At 43.0% G+C, this 23,701-nt stretch overlaps 1 protein-coding gene across 1 annotated transcript; it reads right to left on the bottom strand.

Annotated features, from left to right (window-relative positions):
• Positions 1 to 539: 539 nt before the first annotated feature.
• Positions 540 to 18,532, bottom strand: NMBR (neuromedin B receptor). The gene is made up of 3 exons (XM_048505424.1): positions 18,135 to 18,532; positions 4,679 to 5,027; positions 540 to 2,823 (listed from the first exon to the last, which is right to left on the bottom strand). The coding sequence occupies exons 1-3, from the start codon at positions 18,530 to 18,532 to the stop codon at positions 2,422 to 2,424; spliced, it is 1,149 nt and encodes a 382-aa protein (XP_048361381.1). The 3' UTR covers positions 540 to 2,421.
• Positions 18,533 to 23,701: the final 5,169 nt, after the last annotated feature.

Genomic DNA, 23,701 nt, shown 5'->3' with positions numbered 1-23,701 from the left:
ATATGTGCTTTCAATTGTAGCCTAAGTACTACTACAAATTTACTCTGGATTGAACATAAGAACATAAGAACAAGCCAGCTGGATCAGACCAAAGTCCATCTAGTCCAGCTCTCTGCTACTCGCAGTGGCCCACCAGGTGCCTTTGGGAGATCACATGTAGGATGTGAACGCAATGGCCTTCTGCGGCTGTTGCTCCCGATCACCTGGTCTGTTAAGGCATTTGCAATCTCAGATCAAGGAGGATCAAGATTGGTAGCCATAAATCGACTTCTCCTCCATAAATCTGTCCAAGCCCCTTTTAAAGCTATCCAGGTTAGTGGCCATCACCACCTCCTGTGGCAGCATATTCCAAACACCAATCACACGTTGCGTGAAGAAGTGTTTCCTTTTATTAGTCCTAATTCTTCCCCCCAGCATTTTCAATGAATGCCCCCTGGTTCTAGTGTTGTGAGAAAGCTTATAAAGAGAAGCTTATAAAGAGAGTTGTGAAGAAAATAGTGTAGAAAAGAAAAGCCCATCTCTGTTACATTCTGTTTTGGTTGCTTTAATTATTATTATACAGCTGCAATTCACTTATAAATCAAGTACATTTATGATATTTACTGCATTACAGAACCATTCAAAAATTTAGGAAATAAAGCACATTCTTTTATATCAAAACAACATTTAAGAATATTCCACAGAACTTGAAGGCAATAACATCTCACAAATATCACACTACACCAAAGGCTCACAAATACCATGTCACATTATTTTACTGAAATTGAACTTGAGATAAGGCGTCTGCAAAGCAGTCTGTTCAGGGTATACTAATTTCCTGTCAGCCAGGTACCTTTTCCAGCTACAATCACCAGGCTGTCTTCTTTTCTGCCAAACTGTCCTTGTCACACTATGCTGCCAAGCTCCCACAGTTCATGCCACAATTAAGATAAAAAGATGACTGCAAACATCTACAAATTCTTCTCTATAAGTATAACTGAAGCCATATTAAAGCAGGTAACTGAAGAGATACAAGCAAATAACAAATTCAATCATATTGGTAAGCCTGTGTGATATCAGACAATCTAAGACAGGGAATCGTAATGTAGGAAGTATGCAATACATTTTCCATCCTACAAAAAGTGTTGGGGCAGACTGTATGGAAACAATGGGGTATTCAGGTAAGACCTTTTTAAATATGAAAAGCAGTTCAAAAGAGTATAGAGGCACACAGTGGTTATCCCAAAAGTACTTTTCCTCTTTAGAAACAATTTCAAGTTACATGAAAATTTTATAGTTTTGTGAGTTTTAATGCATGAGAAAGAATGGGGAGACCAACTATATTAGGGTCCTGAAAATTATCAGTCTAGTTTTATTTTCAACATTACTTTTCTTCTAGTGAACAGATAGTGGTTAGCTCCTCAACATTTCCTCCCAGAGCCATGCTTCTTATTTCCTGTATGATTGCATGACTTCAACCATCCTACTCTTTTTTATTTAGCCTTCACCTTCTCTAAAATTCCATTTTAATATACAGTGATCTTTGACTCTAACTGTTGTTGCTTTTTTTGTGGATGATTCCCCAAGTAATTCCAACAATGGTGGCATAAGAAAGCAATATGTCATGCAACATAATTTATTAACTTCAAATCTTTCTTCAATAAAGTGATCTTTATTAATTCAGTATGGTTCAGAATGCACTGTTAAAAGGGAACTGGCACCAACTCGTATGTTTTTACAGCAACAAAAACATTCTAAGAATATATAACAAGTAATTCAGTAAACTATAACTTTCTAGAGCATAGAATTTATATATCAACTGGAGGAGGGAGGATAACAATGAAGATTTTAGTTAAAATGGGGCAAAATAAAAAAATTGAGCTTTTAATGGGTTGAAAGGATCATTTTAAGTTTAAAAGTTTAACTTTATCATTAATGTCTACTGTAAATTTACTGGAACATGATATAAGACAAATAATTCCAATGGTGATCTACCCATCCATTTTTAATCACAAGCACACAAATATTTACTGATTCTTTAGTACAGAATTTAAAGCTGTAAGTTACATGGCATCAAAAATAGTCCCTTATAAGAAGACATGACTGAAGTATGCAATATTTAAAAAAAGAAAACAAGGTCCACCATAAATCAGTATTCTTAAATAGAAACAAATTATATATACTCTTTTTATACGTATCTTGGTTATACGTCCATCAGTACCAATGAAAAGATAGATCAGCTTTCAAAGCAATAAACTATATAGCTGATAAGTGCAGGGGGGAATCCTATTTCCTTTGAAACTGATGTGAATGTACACTAAAAGGCACACTTCCATGGGTGAAGGATGTCAGTACATTTTAAGAAAGTTGGATAAAGTACACATTTGGCAAACAAATAATTGCAGGATTTCATTCCACACTCAAACATTTACTCTAATCAAATCATAGGGATATTTCTTGTTTGTGCTGATGCTCATTAGGCAGAGTTGTCATGATGACAGTATTCCTGCCATGGCTTTCCAGAGAAGTCATTCGAATGGCTGAAGAGCCATTTGGGTAAGTGGTAGACCTCTGTTGATGAGGTGTTATGCTACAGCAAAGTTGGCTGTTAAAATGTCTCCGGAAGCTTTCACTGAGGAAATAGAGTGCAAATGGATTTACACAAGAATTGCAGAAACTGAGGACTCTGGCTACCAAAGTAATGATCATATGGCCAAGTGATGGATCGATCTTACTGTAGTTAAAGGATCTGTACATGTATAGCACATGGGTGGGCAACCAGCATACAGCAAATAGTCCAACAAAGACTAGGACAATTTTGGCCAGACGCTTTCGTGTTTCCATCTGAAATGATAAAATGAGCAGTTAGTCACACTAAATAGAGATGGTTCTTGGTGAAGCCTTAATACAAATATATAAAATTATACTTTCCATTAGTTTTCACAATTCACTTAAATACAATATAGAAAAATTAGCAACCGTAAAAGCCAGACTAAATTTCCAATAAAACCTCTGCTATGTTTTACACTATTCACTGTTCTCAGGAGCAGATCCTTGCATGCAACACTATGGTACTCATATAATACTGCATGTCAGGATCATGCTATGGGTGTCCACTAAATAGTTAAAGTCATCATCATAATCTCTATATGCATCTAACTTGGGCTAAAAAGGAAATATGCCATCTCCCAACCAATTGATTGGCACCATCAGAGCTCACACCACCTGCCTATCAGGGGATGCATGCCAAGGCATAATCCAATAAGAACATATGCATCTGTAGCAGCAGTAAATCCAAAAACCAATATTATTAGCAATTGCCTGGAAGAAATTCTGTTCAAAGGCAATGAAGAAATATCCCATTTCTAGAGTTCTGAATCTCTTGCCAGTGGCAGAATGGCTCCCCATTGGTCTGAATGGCTCCTAAATATCATAGAACACAAGAACATAAAAAGACCCATGCTGCATTCTGTTCACACAATGGCCAACCAGCTGACTCCAGGAAGCCCACAAGCAGGATGAGTGCTATAAGGACCCACTGAAGCGTCTTTGTGCTGTGGGAACATAAGAACATAAGAACAAGCCAGCTGGATCAGACCAGAGTCCATCTAGTCCAGTTCTCTGCTACTTGCAGTGGCCCACCAGGTGCCTTTGGGAGCTCACATGCAGGATGTGAAAGCAATGGCCTTCTGCGGCTGTTGCTCCCGAGCACCTGGACTGTTAAGGCATTTGCAATCTCAGATCAAAGAGGATCAAGATTGGTAGCCATAACATCTAAAAGTGAAGCAGAATGTGCAGTGGATTGCAAAGGAAAATATGCAGCGGGTTCAGCAAAATCTAGCCAAGATCATATCTTGTCTGCTATTGTTATCTTCGTGGTCTAAACATTCAATATGTTGGTCCAAACATTCAGTATGTTGACTGTTGACCAAGGTGATCATTCATTTTTGTGAGTAAGGGGTAGTTCAATGTTTAACTCATTTTTAAAATATTAATACCCCACCTTTCTTTTGTGGCTTAAAGCAGTTTATCATTTCAATTTAAATATTTATGAAGTACAATAAAATTCTGAGTAATTCTCTTCCCATCAAAAAAGAAAAATGCCTGCAACCTATACCCCCTGAAAGCCCTGGAAACTAAAATGAAATTTCTCCTAAAAATCTACAATAAAACAGCATCCCTTCAACTGGTTGTTGTGGGTTTTCCAGGCTGTGTGGCCATGGTCTGGTAGCTGGCATCTGTGGCTGGCATCTTCAGAGGTGTATCACAGAGAAAAGTTTGGACACAGTGTGCAACAGACTTCTCTCTGTGATACACCTCTGAAGATGCCAGCCACAGATGCAGGCAAAATGTTAGGAACAAGATCTACCAAACCACAGCCACACAGCCCGGAAAACCCACAACAACCAGTTGAATCTGGCCACGAAAGCCTTCGATAAAGCATCCCTTCACTTCCCCAGGGAGTCCATTCTACAAGGTGGGAGTTCCTACAGAAAAAGCAGACTCTGACAGGCTATCTTAATTGAGGCAACAGTTGTTATAAATGATCAGAAAATTTCTGATAATATAACTTTTAGCAAAATTTTCAGTAAGAATAACTTTGAAATAATAAACGACATAGTATATTAGCATTTTGAAGTAACATCTGATCTGGATGAATGAGATATTTAAAACTCTTTTAAAGGAAAAAAATATGTACCTGTTTTTTAGAATGCTCACAGTGTTCCCCAGGTAGGTTATGAGCACTCTTAATTAAACTCCTGGCAATATGGTAGTAGTAAACACTAATAACAGTGAGAGGAATGAGGAGATATACCAAGAGAATCATCACCGAATGAATCCTTGGGTGCAAATCATCCTTCGGAGGATATCGCATACATTCTATGAAGCTGACATTATCTGCATCAGTGATGTGGGCCACTTCGGAGAATACAGCTTCAGGAACTGCTAGCAGGATGGAAATTATCCAGATAGCTATAGCTTTTATACAAGTCCACATAACTGCATTGGGTGCTTGAATATCCATCGGATTTACTATTGCCTTGTACCTAAAATTGGAGGGGAGAAATGAACATTATTCTTCATTTATTGAACAACTATAGCTTCTGATAAGGAGCTTAGCTGTATTACATACATACACAAAGAAAGAGAGGGGAGGGGAGGGGAGGGGAGGGGAGGGGAGGGGAGGAGAGGAGAGGAGAGGAGAGGAGAGGAGAGGAGAGGAGAGGAGAGGAGAGGAGAGGAGAGGAGAGGAGAGGATTCTGTTTTGTAAGTACAGACCCAGTCCTTGCTATTAAATGGACGAAAAATTCTTCAACTGGGACGCAGCACTACAGTAGTGCATAATCTCTTGCTTGAGTATATCTTACCAGTATTGTATCACTTTCACTTGCTCTCATTTCAGTAAATTGCTGCTGTTAATCTAAATAGTTTAGGACCTGAATATCTTAAAACCACCATGGACATATACATCTACCTGCATATTTAGATCATGATCAGAGACTCTGGTCTGCAGTCCTTTTCAGAGATATCACCCAGCCATTAGAACTCCTTATTTCCTTTAGCACTCTGGTATGTCAGCATGCCTTTGACCTGGGTACCAATTAAAGATTTCTGAGCTGTGGTTTTATCCTTGATATGTTGGTCTGCTGTTTGTCCTGTCTTTTCATTTGTTATTGCTATGGGCATTTAAGTTTTCTGCTTTGAAAAATATTTTACACCTTCATTAGTGTTGGGTCCCATACCAAGACCATGGCATCTCAGTGTTTTCTTGGATGAAGCAACCTTCTTTAGCCTCAAACAGAAAGGAGAAGGGATTGAGAACTACCGCATTTTACCTCCTGTCGCTTAGATGTGGTCCTTTCTCTGCTGAGAACCACAGCTAGTACACCCTCTTCAGTCTCCTCCCACAGGCATTTTAAATGGCTGAGTCATACCTGCAGCATGACTCAGGCCCTCCCTATACCCAGAATTCCTATGGGGGCATATTCTGAGAAGAAGCTCTCAATCAATACAACTTCCACTATTTATAGGCTTTTAAAATAATTTCACGACAATAGCTAACTGTTCCACTTGATAAGGGCCCACAACCTTAGCTAATTCATATCTTCAAGTACCATACAAGATTGCCTTTACTTAAAATAATGTAGAATGTATAAAATATTAGTTCAAACTTCCTACTTTTTATCTTAGCAAAGTCTACTTAAAAATAATTATCACAAATTTATCATATTACATTAATATTTTTTTGCCCCAACCTCTACTCACATCCTTGAGTCATTAATTCACAGAGGGACATATAACTGTAACTTCTTCGTATTCTTACTGAGCTTAAAGGCTATTTTATTCTGGGCTTGTAGACCCCCTTTTTGGCATGTTTCCATGATAGGCCAGGATTGTTCTGACTATGTGTTCCATAGTATTCTCTAAGGCTCATTCCGCACATGCAGAATAATGCACTTTCAAACTGCTTTCAGTGCTCTTTGAAGCTGTGCAGAATAGCAAAATCCACTTGCAAACAGTTGTGAAAGTGGTTTGAAAACGCATTATTTTGCGTGTGCGGAAGGGGCCTAAGATACTTTTGATCAAGTCTACCAATTGTTCCCCTATATTTCTGGCCATGTTTTCTTTTTATGTTACATATTAAATATTCACCTTATATTTGTTAATGGGTACCAATTCTCTGTTCAAAACCAGCAGAACACTCATTCTGATGTACTGTCAGGATGCCATTACTGGGAGGGGGGATTTGCTGGGGAGAGTTTTAGCAGGTGCCACTTATCTGTTTCCCTGGCCTTGGAGCTCTGTGGCTGGGAAGAGCCTTCAGGCTGGACTCTTTCTAACTGACTTGGTTCACATGTGGGGGTGGGGATTTGCTGCAACATATTATCAATAGCTTTGGTGCCCTTTCACCAGAACTGTGTGTGTATATATAATAACAAGCCACATGAACAAAGATAAAGAGCCATCTAGAGGGAAAGTGTTCTTACCATACATCAAGGGAACCACTGATCGCATAGGAAAACAGATGAAAAAGCACAACCTACAAACAATCTACAGACCCACTAAGAAAATTCAACAGATGCTACGTTCAGCAAAGGATAAGAGGGATCCTCTAGCTGCTGCAGGAGTCTACCACATACCATGCAGCTGTGGACAAGTCTACATAGGAACCACCAAACGCAGAGCGAAGACACGTATCAAAGAACACAAAAGGCACTGCAGACTATTTCAGCCAGAAAAATCAGCAATAGCAGAACACATGATAAACCAACCTGGACATAGAATATTATTTGAAAAAACAGAAATTCTGGACCACTCTGAAAGCCACTACGTCAGACTACACAGAGAAGCCATTGAAATCCATAAGCACATGGACAACTTTAACAGGAAAGAAGAAACTATGAAAATGAACAGAAATTGGCTGCCAGTGTTGAAAAATACTAGAGTCAAGACAGTGTCTAACCAGCTCCACACAAACACAGGATGACCATAGACAAAGGAAACAAAGGCCAGGATACTTCTATTCAGATGCTCCCACCAGTGACCTTGCTATCTACAGTGTTACTCCCATGCTATAGACTTCATTGTTACTCATACTTCTATTCAGATGCCCTCAACTATTGACCTGGTTGCCTTCTTTGTTACTCACAGACAATGTTTCTTCACCCACCCTGGACACTCCAACAGATATATATACTCCACTTGCTTTCCCAACATCAGATCCTCTGAAGATGCCAGCCACAGATGCAGGCGAAACGTTAGGAGAGAATGCTGCTAGAACACGGCCATACAGCCCGGAAACCACACAGCACCCAAATATATATATAACTGTGACTAGCCCAAGGTCACCCAGCTGGCATGTGTGGGAGTGTGCAGGCTAATCTGAATTCATCAGATAAGCCTCCACAGCTCAGGTGGCACAGCAAAGAATCAAACCCGGTTCCTCCAGATTCGAGTAGAGTACACCTGCTCTTAACCACTACTGCTCCTAAAGCCCAGTAGAGGGCTTTTTTTACTGTGGAGAAGCTTTATTTTTGTTTTTTGCATCCCTGCACCAACAAGAAACCATCCTGAAAGCAGCAGGGGCAGTGCTAAAGTCGTGCTGACTCCTGGCACTGGGGGAGCTGGATTGGGCTGTTAATTCCTCTATATCCAGTTTCTTCCTGAAATCTATTCCTTTTCCTTTTGAGGACAATTTGGAGTCTGTTTCTAATCAATTCTGTTTTGATCAAAGAACTGTTCACAGACAAGAGGGGTAGGAAGGTTCTGAAATAATGCAGAATTTCACACTTTAAATGCTCAGAGGTAGGCAATGTCACCCCAAATCTTCCTGTCTTTCTCTATAGCACTAATCTGTGCTATGTAACATTTTTAAAAACTCTGTAAAGGCTGAAATTACAAAAGCATGCATTGATTTCTCTAAAAAGAGGGGTTCCTCTTTCTTTTTGATAATAAAAATAACAGGAACCAATGTCTATATCTAAAAAAGCGAATTTTAGAAAAATACATTATCTTCCCAATAACAACACTGGTTACATCTTCATCACTTAATACCTCTGCCTGTCTTTCCACACTAGGCATTAGGCCACACCGTGAATATAACTATCAAGACCTTGGACTTCCAGTATTAGTAGTTAAGCCCTTTTGAAAGAGATTAAGATGTAAAAACTGTACTCTCTTAAAGCACAATTAGTGTTTGGACTGTTGGCATTTGAGGCACCATTCTTGAAATGGTGCCAGATACTCTGTAGGCAAATTTACTGCATGGAGGACTAAACACAGCTGATCCTTAAATTAGTCCTCAAGGACATCCATTTCAGTTTCACAATAATAAGACCAGCTCTGCACACCAAAATGTTTTCAATGCCAGCCTAGCAAGCATAATGAAAACTATCTATCTTCACCCTTCGAGTGCCTTGAAGCTTTCTACAACCAGCCATGATTAATGATGTCCAGGGATTTGAAGATGGAGCTTTGTTCCTTTTATTAACAACAATGTTAACCAATCAGCATGTTGATTAGATTAGGAAATCCCCTTAGCAAATCGAAATCCTCTAGCAAATCCAGACAGCTCTTTGCAGGGCACTGTGAAGAGAGGGAAAGCAGCTTCCAGAAGGTGCTAGCAGGGCATTCTTCAGCTGCTCTACATTAATAGCTGACATTGATACAGATGCCTGGATGCATTACCTGAGACTGTGACCGGGTTTAAATACAATGCAAAGCAAAAGAACTGCCCCAGGAAATTGTCGAGCCAAGTTTCTTGTTTATACTGAATTGCTACCAGTGCTTATGTACACACTAATCTCCAGATCCAAACCAGAGATGTTCCTTAATTAGCATGCCTATGCAACACTGCTACGGATCTCTGGCATGCTAACTCAAGCACAAGTGATGCTTTGCACAGGAGCAGCAACGTTTTAAAAAGATTTTGGGTGCCCAGAAAATTAAAGGGGCATGTTCTTAGGCCTCACCAGCATCAACTTTAAATAAGGACTGAGACCCATATTAAAGCAGATAAGCACTATGGGTAGTTAACATGCTTGGGGTTCATGAGAAATATGAGGACTAGAGGTGGGATACAAGTGCTGGGGTCAATGTTTATTCAGAAACACCATTTTGAATTGAAATGGTAACCGCTGCCCATATGTGCCTGTTATAGATCACAGGCATATGTCTTTTCCAACACGGGTAATTACAAGGTACCTAAAAGTAATCACAACAGACATTGAGCTGTTTTGTTTTTCAGTTTCAGCATATCGTGGCTTTTTGTTGCAGAGATATATGACAGGATTTCCTGGCAAGTAGTTCAAACTCCTAGAACCAGAAAAATCCAATAACAAATGATCCCTAGAATTAGAGTTCTTTTGTTGTGACATAAACCAATAGGATGACGGGAAAAGCATCCAATTTTCCTCACCCTACTACAGTAGCATATATAGAAGATATACACAGTGATGTGGAGTGATAATTCACCTGATCCAAGTGGTAAATTGCCTGTGCATGAAAAGCCATGCCTTGGAATTGATGGGCTTCCACAAAACCCCCCCAAGATGTGTATTTGTTCTTAGCATGTCTAGGTTTGCAGAGTTTGCTCCAATAAGCTGTTCCAATAGGCAGAGTATATTAGAGCTGATACATTTCAGACAGGGAAGGAAAATATATTCAGAATGTCAGGGTTTGACAAGGGGGACATTTGTCAAAATTCCATTAAAATCTTTCAAGTTGATACAATTGACTATGTTCACAAGCACAGTGAAATGCATCAAGAAGCTGCCTCTTCATGCAGTCAAGCCAGTATCAAAGTTATTAAATCAAAGAACCAAACAGAAATCACAGAATGGATTTTTCCCACTTCCTGTCTTCTGCAGTCACTTTCCTTTGTGTTCTTGGGAACAATGTAAAAGATGCAGCATGGGAGGATCAAGAGAGAAATCCATGAAAACTGGAGACCCACCCTTATGTGAGTAGATACTATTCGTGCATTTACTTTAAATGGGGAGTTAATTTGGCCTCAACTCAAAGCCAGTCTCCTAAAGACATGGATCCATAAAGGCAGGGGCCGCTGAGAGTGAAAAGACTGATTCCACTGCTGTTTGTCCTAGTACAATACACCATGGGACTATCTTCTCTATTTCCTTGCTGAACTTGTGGCTAAATTATGGATTCAATATCTAAAGATTAACAATGAGAAAACATGCTCATGTTGTTTCCCAAAATGACCTAGGAAAGCTGTGGCAATGCTTGCTATCAGAAGAACATGAGAGTCATGGTCTAGGGTGCAGAGCTTGCATCAAGTACCACAGAAGAAATAGAAATGGCCATAAATTTGTTGTTGCAGAGAAGGCAACTGCTATTGCCAAATTTTCCATTCCTATTTCGATCTAATCTTTCCACCTGGTTAATATCTTTACTTTCTAATAAACCAAATATACTGTACCAGCATGCAAGGCTTCTTTCAGGAACATCTATTAGGGACCGGATCACACCGGTCCTGTATCAACTACGCTGGCTGCCAATTGAGTACCAGGTCATGTTTATAGTCTTGGTTTTGACCTTTAAAGCCATTCGCGGCCTTTGACCAGCATATCTAAGGGACCGTCTCTCCCTATATCATCCCGTTAGGCCCCTCTGCTCCTCGGAGGTGGACCTCCTGGTGATCCCTGGCCCCAAAGTGATCTGGCTGGCCTCTACAAGGGCCAGGGGTGGAACAGGCTTCCAGGTGAGATCAGGGCCCTGCCTGAGATCAGGGCCCTGCCTGAAACTACAGAGTTTCCGCAGGGCCTGTAAAACAGACCTGTTGCGCCAGGCTTATGGCCAGCTGGGATAACATCGAAAATCTGCTATATAATAAACATCTGGCTTCCCATGGGCGCAAGGAAGGGGGTGGGGGAAATTTTGATACCATCTGAAATTATGTAAGTTATGCACTTATGGTTCTGTATTTAGTGGGGATTGATTGCTTTTAAACTGATTTACTGCCCTGAGCCCTCAAGGGGAGGGCAGTATACAAATTCAATAAAATAAATTAAATAAATAAATATTAATTTAGAGAGAAGATCAGACAGAGAGACAGAAAGAGATGAAAAGGAGGACTAACATGAAGGCTCAATTTTCTAGCAAATGAACGGCTCAATCTTAACTTGAAGATGCAGATAACCACAGATAATACTACTGATGCTGCCATCCCTGTTCAGCATCCTAAACTCTCTCAGTAAATAAAAGAATATGCAAGGAACTGGAAGCACTGGGACTGCATTCAATTCTCAGTAACACCAGCAACATACAGAGAGACTCTCCAGTGTCAAAAACAGATGGAAGCCACCAGCCAATAGACACTGAGACTGCCATGCTTGCTGGAGGTCACCTTGCACCCACTCACACAGAGAACACAACAGGGGAAGGTACAAATGAAGCACAGCAGCCTATATGAAGAACTACGGCATACCTGGTAGGAGTCCTGAAACCACATTACTTGTGGCCTGAAACCACATTACTTGTGGCCCTATCACCCAGGCCACCTACCATCTAATGAGACTCACCATGCCTCCCTTCTCGGGGGAGAGGGAATTTTAAATCTGGAATACTGGACGCCAATTAAATCTTTATTTACCGAGATCTACTGCATAAATTAAATTTCTAGTTTTTATCGCTGCTTTTAAATGTTTAACTATTTTATATTGTTATCTTGATATGCTGTACACCGCCCAGAGCCCTTCGGGGATGGGGCGGTATAAAAGCCTAATAAAATAAATAAATAAATAAATACTATTTCAATTATGGAGATTTAACTCATCTCTTGCAAAGCCAAGCACAGGACGAAGGAAGTGTGGCTATTCCAACCACATCACCCAGTCACTGTCACAGCTCAGATGGTAGAGAAAAACTGCATAGTGTCTTTCAAGCAAGACTTCAGCTTCCTCACCCAGGAGGGAGAATGTCCCATGGGGCAGCTTTTTGGAAAGCAAACTGGACAAAGACATGAAGGCATAGCAAAGAAAAACACACATTAGAATTCTCACAAAAGGCATCTCTGTCATCTCTCTTATAGCTCACTGGGTGTAAACATAACAATGAAAAACATAATGTGAAAAACTGTGGGTAAATCCTACCAAAAGGGACTCAGGAAAAAGGCAAAGCTCACATTTTGTCCAAGACCAGAATTGGCTACTCAGACTGGCAGTAGCTCTCCAGGATCTAGGATTAGATCTCATATTGCCCACTATCTGGTTCTTTTAACTGGAGGTGCCAGAAATTGAACCCAGGGCCTTCTTCATGCAGATGCTCTACCACTGAACCACAGGCCCTCCAAGATGAAAACAGGAGACACCTCACCTGATGGACACTGCAGACATTTTCTCTTATCACATGGCCAGTTGGGCAACACTGGAAATGACAAATCATGGTTCATTTGGAATCTCCATGGCCCCAGTGTCGAAAGCAGCTGTATAAACCATGGCAAGAAAGATGGATATAAAGGCACAGGGAACAATCCTAAGCATGTCTACTCAAAAGTATGTCCCATTCATTCAGTGTAGCTTACTCCCAGGAAGAGATCTTAGGATTGTAGCCAAGTGCTGGAGAACATTCCAGGCGTAACACCCATTAAGTTTCCGGTTCAAGTTCCTCGTGAGGCTAATTACCAGGCAGTCCTGGAATGAGTCCTAGACATATTTTGATAACTCTGGATTAGCTGACATAAAGGATGTCAGATCCAGACTCCAAAATTTTGCTTTGCATCATTCTATGTAGCCATCCTGCATACATCCTACATGTATTTGTGAAGTTCGTGAACTGCTTTTCCTCCCAGCAGTCATTATTTTTCATATCCCCTTTCCATTATGTAGTTTACATGGTTTCACACACACCATCAATTAACAGGGAGCGGGTGAAAGTAAGATACATGTTTCCTGCCTGAGGCTTACATAGGGCTTGGGAGAACAGTGATTAACTTGCCATCCTAAAGTGCACTGTGGCAGTATAAATGTGATGAGCCAACAGGCAGAGTATTTGCTCTTAGGCAAATATTTTCATGAAGATATGAGATTTCACCAGCACCTAGGGCGATATGGCATATAACAAACCCTGGCCTTTGACATTGCCTATTCCTGGGCCCTATTTCTGGTGCAGTTGTACCAGCACCGGGATTATACAGCCACAGTGATAGTGGAGTGCTTCAATGCCAATTCACCAAACACATCAGGAGATACCCAGCAAATTAAACAAGCATGGGTCTTATATCTTAAGAATTTAACAGAGCAACCCAAGGACTGTGCCCCTTGTTCTGAGCCCTCTCTCATATAATGTGACCATGGCACTCTTATTGGCTGTTCAACAAACCTAACAGTGCTGTTGCTTATTTAAAGGGTAGTTCATGGGAAAGAGGTGGGGGATAAATGATCCAGAATGTCATTCTGTAGAAACAGGATCACTGATATGCATCATAGACCAACTTAGACCAATATGCATCATAGACCACCATAGACCAACTTATTGGACCAACTGTCCCCTCAAGTTTCCTGGTGCAGCATCAGTCCAGTTTCAATGGTAGGCTGTTGGCTCTTTGCAATGCTCAGAATTCCACCCTCAGATATATAGCTGATATTTGAGACCTGGGACGGAATAGAAATTCTGTTTCTGTACTACCCATCCTGCTGCTCAGCAGTATCTGTACTTGAGCTTGTGAAGGTGGTCTCAGATGTGGTGTTGAGGAACCCAAAGTTTCATGATAGGACATGTTCATTATTGTATAACTTCCATGAACACATGAACATATGAAATTGGTCTGCTAGTACCAATTATGACTCTCCAGAGTTTTCAGGAAGTGTCTTTCAGATCACATGATCCTTTAAACTGCAGATTCTGAGGACTGAATTTAGGAACTTCTACATGCAAATCATGCGTTCTGAAGCCTGTTACAATTATGGGGCTGTCTCTGAACATCTTACTCACCACCATTTAGCCACTCATACATTGGGCATATGTTATGGTAAGGGGGAGGGGCGGAATCTCAATGTTTTTATTTGTAGTTGCTATTTAATTGGGTTCATTATCTTGATTTTATTATTTCTGGTGCTATTATATCTAGTTTTTATCATTTACCTGCTTATTTTGTTGGTTAATTGCTGTTGTTTATATTTGTTCTATCATTTTGTGGTTTTATTGCATTTGAGTTGTCTCATGCTTTTCACCTGCAATGAGGTTTGATTTCATTGTTCTTAGTTGGAATTTTTTGTAAACTGCATTACTTTTTAAAAACAAATAATACTTATGAATAACACAGCAGAGGAAAATGGTGTTCCACAGGCATTCAGCTTTTTTCAGAAGTAATTTTTAAAGCAATTAATTTCACTTGAATGGCTGCATAGAGCTGATGTGTTTCTCATCGTATTGGCAAGCAACAATCAAATCACGTTCTAAACAGAAGGAAGCAAAAAAAAAACCAGTGCTGTGGTTTGGTTAACTTTCACTTCGATTACATATGTCATTACCCTCCAAATAGTTTATCCACAATTTTGTTTAACAATTAATTGATACCAGCAATTGTCTAGATTGTATATCTTTTAAGAAAACATTTCTATATTTTATGTATTTCCTATGCAATTTATATTTGTTTAAATGTAAAAAATATATATTGTTGTATGTATACTTAGTATGCTATTTAAAGTCCGCAAACATAATCTAGCAAAAATGCTTCTGAAGCTGAATGCATTTTTCAAGCCAAAATGATTCCATGGGAACATTGTTTGGGCTAAATTGCCACTGGTTGCATCCAACTTGTTTGGTAGGACACCTATTCTCCTTCTTCCATTGTCTTAGCATTGGAAAGCTAATTTATGTTATTGTGAGCTGAGGAAGGGAGAGCTGATAAGAGAAGAATATGACTCTTCCTTTGTGAAACTGCTCTCACAACAGCAGCAGTTTGTTGAACATTCCTGCAACAATAAGCAGCTTTGTAAGAGACACTTCACTACCAGTCTAGTGCAGAAAGTAGAGAACAGCATACCATGTGCGTCACATCAGTTATGAAAGGAGCATGAGTGCAAAGTATACATTTGATTATATGGAGCACATGTGAATTGTGAGACTGTCACTGCTCTTAAAATGTTTAACGAAAGAGTCATCACATCTTGATGTCCTATCCATATTTGATGCAATATACTTTTGTACTGGAACATGGAAAGCCAAGGACAAAATATGATACGATATAACAGCCTCTTACCAGCAACTCTCTCAGCTCTCAGTTGGTACTTTTTAGAGTGCATACACTCCAAAACGTAAGTTGCTAATACACCTGGAGACTTCCATGATTGTTTGCTAAATTAGAAGGCTGAGAGAGTTGCTCCACTCTGTGCCACAGAGAGAAACATATCCAACTGTGACATGCCTCTGAAGATGCCAGTCAGAGCTGCAAATGAAACATTAGGAGTAAAAATCGTGACCACACAGCCTGGAAAATCCACAACAGTCTGTGAACTCTACTTTCTTCAGGCAAAGAAAAAATTAGATAAATTAAGCCGTGTTTTTAGTTTCTGTGCCTGCTCAGCACATTCTTCAGTGATGTTATTGTCCTTGAGACCCTATCAGAGTTTCTACTGCATCTCAGCTAACTTTTCTGTAGTTTGCAAAAAAAAAGTCATTGGCATTCTGGGTATCACAAGGATACTCGCTTTCGAGTAAAACCGCATCGCGCCCAAATGGCTGAGCAGTGATGCCTCCTGCCTAGGGACAGGTACCTCCTGGCGCCTCATTTGGTCAATGGGGCGCTAACATTTTAGGGTCGTTTTGTTTTAAATGTTTAAAGTGTTTCATCGCTCCGGCTCCGTAGGGCGTAATTTGCTAAGGCACCAAAATTCTCCTCAGGTACCCATCCAGAGATACCAATCCTGATGTGATATGCCGACCCAATATTTGTGATAGTTTGTTGGCAGCAGTTATGGACTCCCCAAAGAGGGTGACCTCATCCCTATTGTTTCTTTGGCTGGGCACCGGAGATAAGCCAGCCTATTGAGGGTCACAATCCTTGGTCCCCGAACAGCATCCTCTACCTGGCATCATGGCACAGGTTGAGATGATACCTCAGAAAATTTCAGCCTAGTGCTTGCACCTCCAGCACTCTCGCAAATGGGCTGAAATTCCTCAGTTTTAAAGACTTTGCTCCATTGTGTCGGGTATTCGAGTGGTGGTGGTTTGAACAGTTGGAGGCTCAGATTCCTTTCAGGTGTCCAGTGAGGGCCTCCTGGTAATAAGGTTCCAGAGACCTTTGAAGCCGCAGTCTGGCCTCTGGTGCCCCTAAAAGACTTATTTTGAGCCTCAACCTGTGTTGCAGAAAGCCTGGCCGGGTGTTCTTCCTGTATCCCTCCGGCAGGCAAAAGCCCACTGTTGATTCCTGGTTATCTGTAATGGCCCTGCTGAGCTGCCCTGAAATGGCCTGTCTTGGCACGCAAGTCTCTGCCTCAGAAAACCCCATTGCCATGGTATTTTTACAAAAGTCACTTCAAAACAAAGACCTTTGGCCACTTTAAAATGGGAAGCCGCATTTCTGCCAAGATGCCCCAGCCTCAAAAGGCCCAGCCACCATTCTTACATGCTACCCTGCTTGGCGGAAAGTTGAAAATTGCATCAGTGCCAGTGCAGTCCCCCCTGCGCCTAAAATTTACCTGTTAAGCCCCCGTCCTCACACAGACAGGCATTCCATTTTGCGTGTCCATAACTTTGCTGCCCCTGATCCAAACATTCCAAACTGGGTGGTATCATCAGGGCAGTTCCTGGATGATGCCCCTGGAAATCATGGCGCCGCTTAGTTTTAAAATTTCCTCTCGAGCTCCTGTATGATCTAAAACACCAAAATACCTCAAAACCCCAAATACCTTTTATTCGTGATTTGTTCATATTTGCAGGACATAACGTGGACAATTTTGTCCTAATGTGTCTAAATTTGCCCAGATTCCATCTGAATCAGCTTATTTGTTCTTATTTGAATCTCCAACCTCAAAAAAGTGATGCTGTTTCAGAATTCATTCAGCATCACTTTCAATTTTGTTTTTAACCAACTCCTAGATTCTCCCTTTATGGATTTAAAAGAAGAATCTCTAGTTTAAACAATTCATTGAAAGTGATGTTGTTTCTGAGGGTGATTCCACTAGAGGTAAGTTTCTTTGTAGAGAGATGCGATGCCGACATTTGTTTGGCAAATGTTTTGGGGTGTGATTTGTGAGATTTATATATCACCCACTCTTGCACTGGCTTGAGTTGTTTCTAGGCTAACAACCTACCTCATAGGGTTGTTGAGATTAGGAAATTAGGAAAAGAGTTGGTGGGGAGAGAGCCGTGCATGTTTTGCTGGGAGTGGGGAGTGTAAGTGTTTTGTGAGCTGGTACAAAAAATCATTGTTTGGTCATGGTGGGGGAGGGTGGCTGCCCATATGCCAGGCCGGGGGGGGGGGGCGCCAAACTCAGGCTTTGTCCCCGGGCGCCAGTTTGCCTAGGTACGCCCCTGGGCTGGAGTGTGGTACCCAGCCAGGTTCGAATGCCTCCTCTGCTATATGGGTGGCCTCCGGGTCTCCCGCCTTTCTTAAGGGAGGATGCAAGGAAGAAGTAGCCCGTCTTCCGGGCAGCTTCCCGGCACTCTCGCCTTGCCTGTCGGCGCTGCCTTACCTGTCGGCGCTGAGGGCGGTGAGGGTGAAGACCGAGACGCCCACCGAGGTGAGCTGGATGGCCGGGAGGAGCTTGCAGCCCAGGGCGCCGAAGAGCCAGTCCTGGAGGAAGAAGCGGGAGGCGTCCACGGGCACGCAGGTGAGCAGCAGCAGGAGGTCGCCTGCGGCCAGGCTGGAGATGAAGATGTTGGGCACGCTCCGCCGGGCGCTCTGGCCGGCGAAGATCCTCAGCAGAGTGACGTTGCCCAACAAGCCCACCAGCATGATCAGCAGGTACAGTGAAGGGATCACGCAGCGCACCACGAAGAGCGCCCGCGCCGGCGAGGCCAGCCGGCCTTCCGAGGGCTCCGGCGGCGCTCCGCTCCCGTTGCCCCCCGTCGTCAGGTTGCCCGGCGGCATGGCCCAGCCTCCGCCCAAGGGCGACTCTCTGCTGCGCCTCCACGCCAAGCCCCGGCTGCCGCCCAAGGAGGACCGCGACCACCCGGAGGCAAGGGCAGTGCCCTGGCAGCGAGAAGTCCGACGGGCTGGAGGATGAATGGGAGGGCCAGAGCAACGCTCCCTCTTGCCTGTTCTCTAATCGACGGGCTGGAGCTCCAGCAGCGGGCTGGAGAAGGGGCGGGAGTCCACCGGGCTCTTTTCCAGGCTTTGGGGTGAAGCAGGAGCCCGGGCGAGCTGTGCCTGTTTTTTCCCACCACGGTGTGCCTCGGTTTTATATCCGCCGCGAGGTCCGCCTCTGCGAGGAGGAGCCCGGAGAGGCGAGACACTTGGGTTCTTGGGTGTCCAGGGAGGAGGAGGGGGCGCCGCGGGCTTCACGTCGGCCAAAAGACTTTTCGGGGTGGAGGGATGGAGAGGGCAAGATTGGACGGAGGGGACTGTGCGGGAGAGCCCCTGTGGGCAGCCACAAGCCTTGAGGCCATGCTGCGGGTCCTCTCCTCGCGGGACAGACGGATACCTTAGAGATGGGGCGAGGAGAAGTGGAACTGTCCCGCCTCTGGTTCTGAAAGCGTTCCGGAGTCCTCGTGCCTCTCCTTTCAGCGACAAGACAAACGCGGCGGCACCAAAGATAGTCACACGCAAATTAATCGTTTAGACTGGGACTTCCTCTAAAGTGGCCAGCCAGCTCCGAAGAATGCTGTGGTCCATTTCTAAGTCCCCACTTTTGCCAAAACCAAGGTGGTTCAACAGGTTAGTGCGCCGCCCCGTAGAGAAATAAGAGTTGAAGAAACGAAACTGAGTTGATTCACCAGGACAGTACTAATTTCACCAGCAATTCCACGCCCGTTGGGGGTGCAAGTCCTGTTGAACTCAGTGAGATCCAATTGTGTGAACCTGTTTAGGAATGCACAGAAAGAGATCCTGGGAAGGGCAGAAGTACAACCCCGGTCAAATAGGACAGTTTGATTTACTAAAGGTATTTGAATAAAAGTAAGCCCCTGCTGACATCAATAAGCATTACTTTCAAGTAACAGGCAGTGTAGCTTGGAAACTGTTTGCAAACACCATGCAGGAGCCACACACCCTTCCTTAGAGAGTCCGTGTGGTGCAGTAGTTGAGAGTGGTGGACTCTAATATGGAGAATGGGGTTTAATTCTCCACTCCTCGGCAGGAGCGGCAGACTCTTGAACCTGGTGAACTGGACTTGTTTTCTGCTCCTCCACATGAAGCTTAGTGGGTGGCCTTGGGTTAATCACAGTTCTCTCAGAACTCTCTCAGCTCCACCTACCTCACAAGGGATCTGTTGTGGAGACTGGAAGGAAAGGTGATTGTAAGCCACTTTGGGACTTCTTACAGGAGAAAAGGCAGGTATAAATCCAAACTCTTCTTCCTCTAGATTTCTAGCAGCTGAGTGAGCCTCATCAAATTCAGCAGTCTCCTGCATAAATATGTGTGGGATTTTGGTTGCAAACAGTACAGTCCAGACTTTAGTTTAGTCGCTATTTAGTTGTAAGTCAATTCAGAGTAAAGCAATGTTCATAAACCTGCTGTAAAACTGGTGACTGGGGGAGAGAAGTCTTTGCTCAGCTATACTGCTCAACTTCCTCCAAACTAGTTGGCTTGGTGAAAGTATTCTTTCAGTAGCTACTTCAAGGCTTCCTTTAGTTTGATTTGTCATCATCTGGTAGTGAATGAGGATTCGGAGAAAGACTTGGGTGTGTGAGAGTATTGAGGTTTAAGTGTCAAACTCATCAGTCTTCTATGTGCTTAATGCTGCTATGCCTTTCTCGGAGATCTGTAGACTGCGAAGTCCCTAAAGTGGAAAGTGACATTTGTTATTAAAGCTTCCAGAGATATGGTACATCAGTAGATGGGATGTGTGCCGTGGGTGCTGGGGTAATAAGCACATCTTTCATAAACTACACATGCATTATTTATTTGTCAGTCTGGCCCTCCTTTCCATTCATCCTGGGGGAGAAACTGAGACAGCACAACTACTGAATAGATCTAATCTCTGCCTAAACTGACCAGGAGTTTGATAGTTTTAAATAGTAACTTCCCGATTCTTGGGAAGAATTGCTGTCAAAATAGAACACCAAAAGGGGATGAGAGATGGTTGTTCACAGACTGGATCTCATTGTCCAGTAAGAACACAAACTGGATACCAGCAGGCTATTTGGAAACCAAGTTGTTTTGTGTCGCTGCATTCGGTGACCTAAAATCACTCAGGTGTCACAAGACCCTTTGTTGTTGGATTTTGTTGGAATAGATGGCCACAACTTCTGCAGTGGATTCTCTTTGAAATCCTCCTTTCTCATTTTGGTCAGTGAAGGAAATTAAGGGAGGGAGCAAGCATGTCCTTTTAATTAATGCCTTCCCTTGTCATTGCTCCCCAATCCGGGGTGGGACACAGATATGACTCTGAAACTCAGTGAGTTGAGACCTACAGGCAACAGGGCAGCAGCAGGTTGGAACCTCAGGTAGCAGTGGAGAAGAGGACTGGGCCAGGGAGGGCAGAGTGAGCTCTGGTGTTCATTTTGGAGGGCTTTTCTCAAAGCCACGTCTTTTAAAACAGTGTATTTTAACAGGGGCTAGCAGGGGTTATCTTTTTTTCTCCTTGTAAGGCTGCTGAGAGGTGAGGCTGCTGAGGCTGCTGAGGCTGCTGAAAGGTGGGCCTTAACAGGGGTTAACAGAGGTTATCTCTTGTTCCTCTTTGTCCTGGGCTGCTGAGAGGTGGGGCTGCTGAGAGGTGAGTCAGTCAGTCTTTAGTTCAGTCTCTGGAACCTAACGGTGCACGCAATTTTGTTGTTGTTTTTTTAAATAAATAAGGACATTTCCTGGGGGATAGTAGGTACAGATAGCTCTGGGGGGGCACTGACTAAAAGTTTAATATTAAAATATCTAAACAAAATCAGATATGAAGGCAGGAAGCCAGCAGGGGGATGGGGGCTTTCCAGTGTTTTGCACTGAGTGTCACATGTACGACTGTTTGCCACTAGGACAGAAGTTGTGGGTGTGCCCTTGCTGCAATGAGCTCCTGGCACTCAAGGAATGTGTGCGTGCTCTTGAAGCCAAGGTGGCAGACCTGGAGAAGCTTCGTGGGAGCTTGGTAGTTGCAGGAGAGGGTGACAGGATCTAACTCTTCAGGGACTCTGGAACAGCCGGGTCCCATCTTCCCAAGGTGACATCTCTTCAGATGTCACCGCGGAGAATGAAGGTCTTGGGGGATGGAGTGGTGCCAGTCTGGGGTGGGGGGAAGATGCCCCCCTTTATATGGGACCCTTCTTTAGCTGGTGATCAGCTATCCTTCTCAAGATTCGACAGTATACCCCTCGGGGAGGCGGGGGGCTCCTCATAGTAGGTGATTCAATCATTAGAAACCTAGAGAGTTGGGTTTGTGAGAGGCGTGATGACCGCATGGTGACTTGACTGCCTAGTGCGAAGTGCACGCGATACAGTCACGCTCGCTTCTAGATAGGCTTTGTGACAGTGCTGGGGTGGAGTTTCAGCAGTTGCCAGGGTCCAGCTATTGGCACCAATCGACATTGGGAAATGTATGCCATAGGAGTGTCTCTGGAAGCTAAAATTTAGGCTGCTAGGAAACAGGGTTGAAGTCCAGGGACCCCAAAGGTGGTGCATTCTCAGAAATGCTACTTTGTTCCATCGTGCAGGGCGAAGCCACGCGAAGCAGAGATACAGGGTCTCAATGCGCGGATGAGAAGGTGATGTAAGGCAGAGGGTTTCAGGATTTGTCAGGGAACTGGGGAACCTTTTGGGACAAGCAGCAGACTCTGTACAAAAGGGATGGGCTTCATCTTAAATCCAAAGAGGAACCAGGAGCTGCTGGCGCTCAACATTAAAAAAGGTGGCAGAACAAAGCTTTTAAACCTGATCCCTGGGGGAAAGCTGGACCAGGGAGTGGGATGATGACTTCGGTTCGGAATACAGTATCTATGGGAATGCAGGCAGAGAAGGAGGTTTTTCTAAATCAACCACATACAAGCGAGGAACACAGCAATGTGCATGTGACAAGGAACATAGTGTCTACAAAAGATTTGAGGGTAAAGCACATAAATCCCAGGTTAAGGACAGAGACAGGGTATACAGGTGTTTCTATGCTAACAGTAGAAGCCTTCGACCTAAAATGGGGGAGCTGGAGTACAGAGTTTTGAAGGAGGACTTTGATATAATGGGCATTACAGAGACATGTTGGAATGAGGAGAACCAGTGGGATGATGTTATACCAGGTTACAGGCTCTACAGGAAGGATAGGAAAGGGCACATTGGGGGTGGAGTTGCCCTTTACATCAAAGAGAGCATAGTGTCACATAAAATAGACAATGCAAGGGAAGCTGGTTCCCCTTCAGAATCACTGTGGATATCAATACCAGGTGTGAAGGACAGTTTAATATTAGGGATATATTACCGTCCCCCTGACCAAAGTGCACAAGAGGATTCCGAGATGGAAAAAGACATTAGAGAGGCCAACAAAAACAAAAATGTAGTGGTAATGGGTGATTTTAACTATCCCCATATAAACTGCAAAAAATGCAAGTTCAGGTCATAGTAAGGAGAGAGCATTCCTGCATATGCTAAATGACTGTGGCTTAGAACAGATGGTTGTGAAACCAAGCAGGGGAGAGGTGATCCTAGATCTAATTCTATGTGGGACCCAGGACCTGGTGCAGGAAGTCAGTGTTGTTGAGCCGATAGGGAACAGCGACCACAATGCTGTCAGATTCAGTATCTCTGCATGCGAACAAGTGACAACTACTAATGTAGTTACATTCGCCTTCAGAAAGGGAAATTCCTCAAAGATGAGGGGGATAGTGCACAGGAAGCTGAAAGGGAAAATCAAGAGAGTCAAAACTGTCCAAGATGCTTGGAGGTTATTTAAAAACACAGTAATAAAAGCTCAGCTGGAATATGTTCCGCAGGTTAGAAAAGGCAGCACCCAGTCCAAAAGAAAGCCACCATGGTTAACAAGAGAGGTTGAGAAAATTATCAGAAAAAAGAAAATGTCTTTTAGAAAATGGAAGAAGTCCCAGTTTGACTGATGAAGAAGAATATAGGAGAGGGAAATCACAAATGGTGGCAAAAGAGAAGCAAGTTAGCTGTAAGGGAGGCAAAAAA

The sequence above is a fragment of the Sphaerodactylus townsendi genome, linkage group LG01 (assembly GCF_021028975.2).
Source record: "Sphaerodactylus townsendi isolate TG3544 linkage group LG01, MPM_Stown_v2.3, whole genome shotgun sequence".
In the NCBI taxonomy this organism is placed as follows: Eukaryota; Metazoa; Chordata; class Lepidosauria; order Squamata; family Sphaerodactylidae; genus Sphaerodactylus; species Sphaerodactylus townsendi.
This window is presented reverse-complemented; position numbering and strand designations above follow the sequence as displayed.